Below are 10,566 nucleotides of genomic sequence, written 5' to 3'. Positions count from 1 at the left end.
ATCTCTTACTCATCCTATGGTGCGATACGTCGCAATTCTTTCGTCGTTGTATTATTCATCGCACTATGGTACATGTGACTAACCACTCTTCGATTAGTCATGGACTCTTCTCTGTAGTATATAAGGACTTCAGATTGCGTCCTCCCTCTTCAGTCTTTCCTTACTGACTGAAGAGTGAGTACTTGGTTACATCTATCTCTAACTTGTAGTTACTTACTTAACCTTTGTAGTCTTGCTTCGACTCTAGGTACAGTTGGTTACTGCAATATAGTCTTTCCTTACTGACTGAAGATCTTGCTTCGACTCTAGTCGGATCTAATCTTTGTCTTCACAGCCCCGAGTTTATCATCTGAGTCACATGTTTTTTCTGTCAAAAGAAGTGGTGTATCACTGTATATCAATATGCTTGGCCGATCCTAATGGAGCTACTGTGGTGAAGTGGTTGCTCATGTCCGTTGGCGCTTGTTCTCGTGCGGCTGAGGGCTCGAGCCCTGGTGTTGTAGTTTTCTGTGGCCTGCGACGATTCTTTTTTTTTCACGTCGCTTGCGCGCGTCTATGGTTTGTTCCGAGACGTTGGTCATCAGGCGATAAGAGGTCACATGCACGGTTCGAAGTGCCACCGAGCCTCATCACGATTCACGAGCGCCCTCCTCCTGCTTGACCCCCGTACATCTCTCGTTGCTGCTATGTTCCACCACCCCCATCCTGTCGCGCCTTGCCCGTCGCTCTCCTGGGGTGGGTTCATCCCAGCTCTCCACAAAGGGCTCTGCGTCCTCGTCGCGTAGTGTGTGCCCAATATACGCCGAGTACCAGGCCTCCTTATCCCCATTGTCTCGCCGCGTATCTCCTCAAGGGTCGCCTACGCTCGCCACCATATAGCCACCCGTCCCAAGTGCAGTCCCGCGCGCCACGCCTCCTGCGAGAGCATGTCCCCCCCCAGGTGAGAGGCCTTTTTGGCGTCGTGATGGGGGGAGCGCGTGCAAACCCCTTGTTTCCCGTCTCCCCGTCGCGGCGCGTTTGGTGTTGTCCTAGCAAGGTCCCTCATTCCCTCTGGCGCGGCAGGCTTCATCGCTCCAAGCCTCTCCGGGTTCCGCCAGGTAAGCTTTCTCCCCCACTCCTCAGCCGTGGCCACTAACTGTGCATCCCCAACAGACGCGGAGCGGCACTTCGTTCTCCCCCTGGGCTGCCGTCGCTCCCTTCGGCATACCCATCGAGGCTCCTGCGGACTTCGACCTTCGCGCGCGCACCGAGGCTGCACTGGCAGATCAAGTGCAGGACCCCGCCTGCGCAGAGCAGGACGGCCTTCCGGTGACCCCGCTGTTCGAAAGCGAAAAGGACCCAGCGTCGCCTTGACAGGCCCGTCGCCATCCTGATGCGCCCTCCCATGAGATCTACCGACGCTCCAGACCCAGTGCGTGAGGCGCGAAGTGGGTCTGGCATAGGGAGGGCATCGAAGCCCGCGACGAGTTCATTATGCGCATGTGCAGGGAGGCCCAAAGGATCAGAATCGGCAACGGGCAAACAAATTGGTGCAGCAGACGAGGAGGATGGTCGGTTGAAGGTCCGCAGGGGGGGCATCGGTGGGCGTCGGGCGCAGGTGTGGCGCGCGCATTTGTCGGCGCCCAAACGACGGGTGATGTGAAAAGCGCTGTATGGCGATGCCCGGCAACGTCTCACGTGCACACATCAACTCGCCATTGCATACGCCGGCTGCGCGAGGACCGTACGGTACTGCTGCTCTGCTCCGCCTTCTTTCTCTACCACGATGCCTCTGCGCCATCAATCACCTGCGCGCCCGCTGCATATCGAACGTCGCTCGCACGCCATCACAGCGGTCGCCCCTCCTCGTCGCATGCTCATTGTCTCAAGCCTCCGCCCCCAATCTCTTCCCCGTCCCTCTCCTGCTCCTTCTCTCCGCCAAGCCCTCGCCGTGACAATGGCGCCGTCCGGAGTGTGTCCCCCCTCTCTCATTCTGAGCCATTCTGAACACCCTGTTGACCCCATCAGCTGCCTTTCCAGGCCTCGCAACCCCTCCCAACCTCTCCCCCCCTCCCCGGAAAGTAGACTGACAAGCCCCTCTAGCGACCTCCTCCCGCTGCTAGTACGCTTGAGCATCACTCGTGACTAGTGATCCCGCCGCTCCCCACCATCGGCTGCCGAACATGCTTCCCCCCTCCCTGCCCTTGAGCCACCTTCGGATTCCGCTGATTCCATTACGGGCCCCCCTGCTCCCGTCCCGCCGCCCTCCGCCTCCGCCCTCCGGCACGATCTCCCACCGTAAAACACCTCGACATTGACCGCCCCCACTGCCCACCCTGCTTATCGCCCAACATCCGCGCCTGCATCCACCGAACATCATCGCAACGACCCTCCCCTTCACCATCCCCGGCTCGTCCCCCGCTGGCAAGTGTCCCACCTCCATCAACCACCGTCAGGCCCCCGCCTCACTCTCCAGCTCCGTTCAGGCTCTCGCCCTCCCCCGCGTATTGAGGGTGCTGCCTCCACTCCATGCTCTGTCCAAGCGCAGGCCCAGCAGGCGCGCCAACACCACCGATCGCAGGGCGACCTGCAATGCCGTTGACTGCGCTCTCCGTAAGACCCCCAGCGGTCTTTTTTCCGGTACGGATCAACTTTTCTCCTCAGCCGATTGTCGCCCCCTAACACCCCGCAGGATCTGGCTGCGACCCTTCCCAACCTCTCCCAGATCCGCCGTCCCTCCAAGCTCCCAATGGTCAGCTCCTCCAATGCCCACATCCACACGCTCCGCTCCGTCTCCTCAAGCTCGAGTCAGACGCCCTCTGTCGCAGACTCAGCGAATTGCGCGATCCCTCCCTCTGCCCCCGCGTGGAAGAACCCATCCGTGGCGAGGGCTTCCATGCGATTCTCAGGCGCCGAATGCAGGCCTGAATGAAGAGGATGGATCGGATGACAATTACGTCGACAACGACTGTTGCGATGGCGGCGTCGCTGGCCCTGCCCCGCCCCTTTGTGCAACCCCTCCCTTTCTCATGCCGGCGCAGGCGACCCCTTCGCGCACAACATCCCCCAGTGCGCATATCTCCATGTCCCGACGATCCTTCCGCATCCCGCAACCTTTAGCCCGCATATGCCCATGATTGTCCAGAGCCCCGGCGCGGTTTCGTTCGAGAATCCTATCACGAGGTACGATCGGCATCTCCACGCAGCGAGCGGGATGCACGCTCAGTTCATGGGCCATTCATGGGCCGGTACATTCAGCAGATGAACGGCCGCGTGCAGATCGGTCACGATGACAGGGCGGCGTGGGGGCATCGCGCAGATGTTCGGGGCGCAGCGGCAGCATCAACGGCGCCGGCAGCGCCCACGCCAGCCCCACAAGCGACGTGGGCGACTTTGAGATGCCAGGCGCCATGCATGGCGCAGCTATCCCGGGGCGATGGCCGGCCCCGGTGGCGCGCGGGTGGGACATGAGCCCCAGTGAAAACGTGCTTGACTCAGTTCGATTAGGGTTGTGCGAGGTCGTGCCCACTGTAAATACTCGCGTTGTGTCGATTTAGGTCGGACGGCAGTGTTTAGCGCCCATCTAATGTTTGTGAATTCGGACACACATGTCTCTAAGGACATGACGTCTGCCGGTATCACTATAGCTGTCGCTCCGTAATGCCTTAACTTTGTCACTCCGTACTGCCTTAGCTTGCCGCTCCTTAGTGTCTTAGCTTAGCTTGTGCTTGTCTCTAGTGTTGCATGCTCCAATCTCTCTCCGCCATGTAAGATTTCTGCTTCCTATTGGTGCTTGCTCCCATCACACAACTGAGCCAGCGATCTACAATCCATGTGCCATTTTTCTCACTAAGGGACCATGTCATGATGCTACCTCCAAAACAACTCTATTGTGATTGCCTACAATACTGCAAGGTCCAGAGACGCGAAGTCTCTGTTCTCTGACAGTGTAGGCCTGCCCTAAACATGATGACATCATTGCGGTGGAGTCGCTGCTTGCGGCAGACCACCGCTGTCCCCCTTGTTCCCCAACCCTCTTCTCCTGCCAGTATGGTATGCACCCCTCCCTTGGTCAATTGTAGTGCACACACACCCTTCTACAGCGTCATGAAGGTATGTTGGAGTTTGGAAAGCTACAAGGTGAGTTTCGTGTATGGTGCTGTCGCCGTTGCGACATTATCTCAGGTGAGCTCTATCACTGATGTATCTTGGTGGTACGTGTCCCACACCATTTCCCCATTGTATGCGCCTGCCATTCTTGTATGTGAAGACTACAACACAGAGACGTTACTCACAATTTGCTGGACAGAAGGCCGCATGCAATCCTGGATGATACACTATGCAACGTCGTTTTCACTCCCTTCCCAGCTCATCCATCCAGGTTCTGCCTGGCATTCGCAGCTGCTTCAGGTAATGCCTGGTTCTGTGCCTCATGATAAAAAATGTGCGCGCTGAAGCATCCTCTTCTCACTCTCAACTCTCTTAGCATGCGCTCTGACGGCGCTCCTAACATGCAGCCCATCACCCCAGCCTGCCTGGACGCCGTCGACACTGGAGAATCCAGCACACCTCTCGATGCCTCGCAAATACCCCCAACCACCGCACAACCGACCACCACCAAAAAACCTCGGGCTCCTCGGAAGACACCGCAATGGCCACCACCGGCCGATTTGCGTGGAGCGAAGTACGTTATTCATTGCTTTACAGTGATATCTAAACCTCAGTCGGGTCTTGTTAGGTGGGCGTATGCTCGCAACTGGTACGCGGACACCAACGGATCACAGGCAGAGTTCAAACAACATTACAAGTCCATGACCCCCTCCGATAGAAGAGTACTTCTGTCTTGCTCGTGGCCCTTTACATAAGCTGACTACACTTCACACAGAACACCGGCCGCATCGCAGCAAAGTGATCCATACGACCTCCTCTACGCTGCCCTCCCACCACATCAATCTCAGTCCATGGTAGCGAACACCTGCATCCCCGGTTTTTGTCTCCCTCTCGAATCGCCTGCCAGACTCTCAGACTGGTTGTCGCCTCACATCGCCACTCGTCTGTCCTCAAGCTAGTCCTCCTGCTGCAACCCACGTACCTCCCCGGCTTTGTCTTCTCGTGGATGAGCTTGATCTCGCATCGTCTCTTCATGCCAAAGCTGCTCCCGTCCAAGAATCGCGAGGTAGGCTCTGGCCCTGTCGACTGAGTGGGTGGTCTGCATTCTACAAGCCTCTGCTGTCGCTCTTCAAATCCCTGGCACCATTCCTCTGTTGCGACTCTGGTTATCTGCGCTCTACAAGGCTCTGCTGTCGCTCTTCCAATGCATTCCCCTCTGCCGATTCTGCCTATCTGCGCCCAACACCGGGACGACTTCAAGTATGTGGCGCGCGACGTTCCTAAGCACGCGGCAGTAGCTAGTCCGCACTGGGGCAGGAGGACCCGACCCCAATCGGGTGCACCCAAGAAGATCCAAACGCGCGCGGTGGTATACGATTGCACACATTTCCGCCTGATTACACCTGTATTGTACCGTGTATTATTGCCGAGCCCATACGAATGAATACAGAATTGTCGCCAATGCTATCCAATGGCGTGCCTGCTGTGGATGCCGCCCTAACTGACGAGCCCGAATATGGCCGACTGTAAATGATCGCTTTCGACCCAAATCGACAGCATTAGTATTCTATCGGATCCTCCACACTACCTGATACCGCTGAATACGACGGCCGTCGTATATAGTCCGGATGGTCGTAAAATGTCGGGTTGCACGAGTACATACGATCGAATTCGACCGAAAGCGACCCGAATCGGGCACGTTTTCACTGGGCATGAGCATGGGTGTCATGATTATGATGAAGAGCGCGCCCATCGCCGGGGGAGGGGGCGGCAACGTTCACTGCTACGCTGCCATGATGGTTGTAGACTTCGCCCGCCTTCCGTTCCGCCCCCGCTTTCCTTTCGCCTATGGACCCCGTCCAAGCTACTATCGCCGCATCGTTCGTCCATGTCCCATTGTCGCCACACCACTCTAGTACAACAGCTGCCTATGTTCTCTCGTCCTTCGTTGTCGCTTGGTATATGATTGGACCCATCTATCTATGCTCGGTGGGAACACAGCAAGCGCAGCGCGTCGCTGCATGGTCACGTCGAGGTCGACGACTGCGGGATATCTTGGGGGTTAGTAATAGTAGTAGGCCGATATCTCCAAGTCTGTACTGACCATCCTCATCCCAACGTCAGGGAGATTGAGTTGGGCCGATTGACCGGAGGTGCTTCCCGCTGAAAACATATCAGGCCTAGCCATACTGTAGACGAATGATAGACTTACAATAGACCCCCTGTTCTGTGAGCACCTGGAGCGCTGTGCTCTGGCGCTTGCTCATCGCTGCCTTCGCCTCGAGCGCCTTCACCTCTTTTTCAAACTCGCCCTGCAGCTCGGATGCCCCATTGACGGAACGGTCCAAGACGTTGATGCTGACGGGTGGGAGGTGAAACACTCCCGCGCTCTCCGTGAACGCACCCTTCATAACCTCCCGCTCCCATACGTCCGGCCCGACGAGGAGCCTGAAGAAGGTGAGACCAAATACATAGCAATTGGCCAAGCGCGTGTCGTAGTAAGGCTTAGAGCGGGAAACGACTTTGAAGGCGGCGAGAGCCTTGTGGAACGCAATGGGAGGTGATGGGGTAACACTCGCAAGCACGTCGTATGGGGCAAGCCTGAAGGGAGAGGTGCTGATGCCGTCGATGCAAACAGCACGGTCAATTGCGAGTTCCGTCCCCTTGAGGCCGTCCAACATCTCGGAGAGACGGGCTGGCGCATTGGAGGTGAACAAGGGGGGAGGGGGAGGGGGAGGGGGAGGGGGCGGGGGCGGGGGCGGGGGAGGGAAGGTCGTCCGTCTTCTCATTGCGCGGGTGGAAGCCTTGACGCTCCCAGATGATCAGACCTACGGCTCCGAGTGGTGACGCGAGGTGCGTTAGCACAAATTCATGGCGAACGCCTTGTACCATCTTGCAATAGTCGATGCGCGATAGGACCAATTCATGGGCTCCGGTATTGTTCACATAGAAGCAATACGCGGAACGGTAGCTGAGTGATTCGAGGCCGCCGCTACCTGTATCGGGTCCGTCGGGTGGCTCGATGTAGATCGCGAAGAGTTGGGGATGGGTGTTTGCCATGAAGAGCTGGTAGATGTGATGAAGGGTAGAGAAGAGATAGGGGAGGAGACGAGACATGGTGATAAGACCGACCCGACCGTTTGTAGGGTGGGAGAAGACGTGGGCTGCAGCACACCAGCGGCGTGGGAAAGTAGGATATGGAGCTGGGGTAACTCCTTGCCGCAGGGTCACCTGCAGCACACACTTACGCTATATCTATTCAACCCGGCTTCTGTGAATATCACCTGATCTGATGTCGGCGTATTTGATAACAGGCTGGCTGTTGTATCCTCCTCATACGGGCAGTGTTTCCCTCCCTCGAGGAGTGTGGAAGTTGCTGCGCACCGTATTTTGGGGCCTGTACTTGGGCCGTGCCGGTAACAGATACCGAAGGCCAGGAAATCATCGGAGGGACGCCCTGGACTTCGCGCACGGCCTCGTCGAGGCTCGGCCACCTACAACATCAAGGAGTAAGCAGACTGGGAGATTCAAGAATTCACGACAGGCATTGGCCAATGGCTCGGGTCCGGAGCTAAGTAGGCTTTGGGACGTTACCGTGACTGGAGTACATTTCCAAGTGTGTCTCCGAGCCTGTTTGGGCCAGCGGGAAATACATCTGCGTGCACATCAGCAAAAGTGTGAAAGTGTTGCTGTACCTTACCTGTCCGTGCCTTCTCGGGCAAACTGGGCAACATCCTGTGCCTGGCGAAAAATCCTGGAAGCACTCTGTCGTGTTTCCATACCAGCGCAATAGATCCGACTTGGTTGGCAGACTGGGCAATATTGTGAAATACCTGGCAATATGGACATTATATCCCTGATATTTGCGAGTATTGTCAGTGCGGCACGAGCGTGCAATGACGGCAATCGAGCGCGACGCCCAATTGCGTTCCACGGGATTGTCGGGATTGCGAGATGGGGCGGTGTTCATGATACCGCGCAGTACATCTCAACCAGGCGTAAATAGTGCCTGGTGTTCAGTACCTTGCATAACATTGTCGGAGTTGGGTGGTGAGAGGGAGATCGCGGTCTCGCCCCAGGTGGTACCAACCTAGCACAAGTATCCGTAGTACTCGCAATCTACCTCATCCATGCGTAATGCGTGTCATTCATTGCAGATTTTTGGCGATGCAAATGAAGAACAGAAAGTGATTACAAGTTCCTCGGCTCCAAGGGCGCCTCCTGAAACTCGCGGGAGCCATGCAATTGCGACGGCATGCCGCCAACACGAAGGAATACGCCATACGTTGGTTAGGCGGGGGGAGGTGCACTGCCGCCAGCGGGGAGGTGCGCCTGAGGGTTGTCGCGGAGGCATCCGTCGCAGATGCGGTACCCAACAAGGATAGCTGAGAGAGAAAGGTAGCTTAGCGGCTGAAACCTATCAAAACGAGTACGTACAAGTAAGGCCCGTGCGGGCTGGAGTACGGACAGTCTGAGAAACTGCAGCGACAGCCATCTAGGAGATTCCCGGTGAGGATACGTACCCGGGTGAGCAAGGGGGTGATGCGGGACTCTCCTCCTAGGTGCGACGTGGCTCATCTCTCATGACGGAGGGAGGCATTTTCGCTCTCACACCGCTCCAGCCTCGCAACCGCATCCTCCAGGTTGATTGATGCGTCAGCGGAGTGAGTGATGGTCTTCGAGTCGTCGTTCATGTCCGCATCGATGTCTGCTGCGTCAACCATGTGCGCATCAGGGTGAGATTGGAAGACCATGGCGAGAGGTGGTGGAGTAGACGTTGGAGAGGTGGAGTAGACGTTGGAGAGTTGAACAAGGAACGAAATGGGATGGGCCTCAGCAAAATGGCCATAAAGCTGGTGAATTATGTGTGCCGCTGGCAATCAGCTCAAGGACTAATGGTGCAGGTTGCTCCTACGCTGATGTGATGGAGCTAGGAGCGGGCGCTGTAGCGTGCTGACAGCGATAGCACCCTGGGGGGGACCGCGGCTGAAACAACAATTGCTGTTGACACATGCTTGGTAGGAGGACTGAGGCCGTGTACGCAGCTGGGGACGGAGGCTTTATTATTATGATAATCATTAGAGTGTATTTGCACAGATAATTATCAGCGTTTTCATTATCCGCCCCCATTGAGTTCTCACCAGGTGGGGCCGGCGCTAGCGGCCGTACGGTGAGGAATCCGCCACGGTTTACATCCGGTGGCGCACCGTTTTCACCAGCGCCACCTCCATAAATCACCGTGCAAATACACTCTATTATCTTCTGATATTTACCCCGGATCTGAAGAAACCTGCAAGTACCAGCTCGGGATCGAGGCGCCGCTACCAGTCATACGGTCACTTGTCGCAAGCTTTTGGATCGCGGGTACCCAAGCTGTCTGCGCCGCCGTGTGTAACGTAGACAAGATATGTTTTTAATGTCTGATGACCATGTGTTCGCACACTGTGTAAACCAGATATAGCCTGGAAACGCTGTGTGCAACCTAAACGGAAAGCGAGACCCTTGGTTGTCCGCATGCCTCTAACACTCAAACTCTCAGCAGATCCAAGCACAACGGAAATCATAAGGACAAATTACGGCAAGTATCCTGGGTCAATGTCGTTTTCTGATGGGTCGTCTAATGGGGCGTCTTTACCTATTAGGTATCATGGGTTCGAATCCTCACCCGGCAGGGATTCGGATATCTCCAGCTGCAGAACACGAGGTAAACAATCGGTAAATATGTGGCATTTCTGGACAAAAGTCATTGAACAACGACGGGCTATTCGCTTTTGCGTCCCCAATTCATCGACTTTTCTCCAACCAAAAATTTCCGATTGCCTCCCGTGTTTCAGCCCTGAGTCCTCGGGCGCTTGAACGAATACATCTGTGGTTGTGCAGATGTGCCTGTAGGGCTCGAAGCCGTACCGTACATGCGGAGAAACGGTACGGCCGTCTGCTGATACGATACGCGCAGTTCAGTATGGCAAGCGCCCGTCAGATAAAGTAGATTCTCAGTATAACGGATGCATCCGTATGGTTGGGGTAACCTTCGACGGATGCATCCGCTCTTAGATGTACCGAATACAGATGATACAGATGATAAGCGCTCGCTCGTCGACCTCGTACATCCAACACGCTGTACCCTGTGCTATGCAGCCTTCTCCGGTGTCGCGCATTGTATACTCCAAAACGCCTCGCTAGGGATGGATCAGGAGGTACGGCAACAGGCAAATGCGCGAGGTGGCCGAGAGTAGGGGAGGAGCCGCGCCTTGCGGACTTCTTCGCTGGGGACACGGAGCACCTTCAGCCCCGCCATAGTGCCCGCATCCTTGGTAGCCTGCCGTTAGGACAGGTTGGATTGCGCGGGGATCCTGATCACGGCGGAGGTGACTAGGGAGCTGAGGTAAGACTGCGCGATCTCCTTCATCTTTGTCAGGATCAGAGACTCGGAGGAGACCTCTCCCGGAGTCGTCCGGGCGGCCAGTCGCTTTGCAT

At 56.4% G+C, this 10,566-nt stretch overlaps 4 protein-coding genes across 4 annotated transcripts; 2 read left to right on the top strand and 2 right to left on the bottom strand.

Moving 5' to 3' along the window:
• Positions 1-686: 686 nt before the first annotated feature.
• Positions 687-1,353, top strand: DICSQDRAFT_174901 (uncharacterized protein; the record flags this gene model as incomplete). The annotated part of the gene is made up of 3 exons (XM_007370764.1): positions 687-735; positions 1,063-1,097; positions 1,153-1,353. The coding sequence occupies 3 exons, from the start codon at positions 687-689 to the stop codon at positions 1,351-1,353; spliced, it is 285 nt and encodes a 94-aa protein (XP_007370826.1).
• A 3,068-nt stretch (positions 1,354-4,421) lies between these two features.
• On the top strand, positions 4,422-5,179 carry DICSQDRAFT_174900 (uncharacterized protein; the record flags this gene model as incomplete). Its single annotated transcript, XM_007370763.1, has 4 exons — positions 4,422-4,663; positions 4,718-4,811; positions 4,884-4,943; positions 4,997-5,179. The coding sequence occupies 4 exons, from the start codon at positions 4,422-4,424 to the stop codon at positions 5,177-5,179; spliced, it is 579 nt and encodes a 192-aa protein (XP_007370825.1).
• Positions 5,180-6,151: 972 nt separating this feature from the next.
• On the bottom strand, positions 6,152-7,206 carry DICSQDRAFT_174899 (uncharacterized protein; the record flags this gene model as incomplete). Its single annotated transcript, XM_007370762.1, has 3 exons — positions 6,152-6,252; positions 6,302-6,893; positions 6,979-7,206. 3 exons carry the CDS (start codon positions 7,204-7,206, stop codon positions 6,152-6,154), a joined length of 921 nt encoding a protein of 306 aa, XP_007370824.1.
• Positions 7,207-8,379: 1,173 nt separating this feature from the next.
• Positions 8,380-8,843, bottom strand: DICSQDRAFT_174898 (uncharacterized protein; the record flags this gene model as incomplete). Its single annotated transcript, XM_007370761.1, has 2 exons — positions 8,380-8,474; positions 8,702-8,843. The coding sequence occupies 2 exons, from the start codon at positions 8,841-8,843 to the stop codon at positions 8,380-8,382; spliced, it is 237 nt and encodes a 78-aa protein (XP_007370823.1).
• Positions 8,844-10,566: the final 1,723 nt, after the last annotated feature.

The sequence above is a fragment of the Dichomitus squalens genome (assembly GCF_000275845.1).
Source record: "Dichomitus squalens LYAD-421 SS1 unplaced genomic scaffold DICSQscaffold_75, whole genome shotgun sequence".
Taxonomy (NCBI): domain Eukaryota; kingdom Fungi; phylum Basidiomycota; class Agaricomycetes; order Polyporales; family Polyporaceae; genus Dichomitus; species Dichomitus squalens.
The sequence above is the reverse complement of the archived record's forward strand: the minus strand, read 5'-3'. Positions and strand labels throughout refer to the sequence as shown.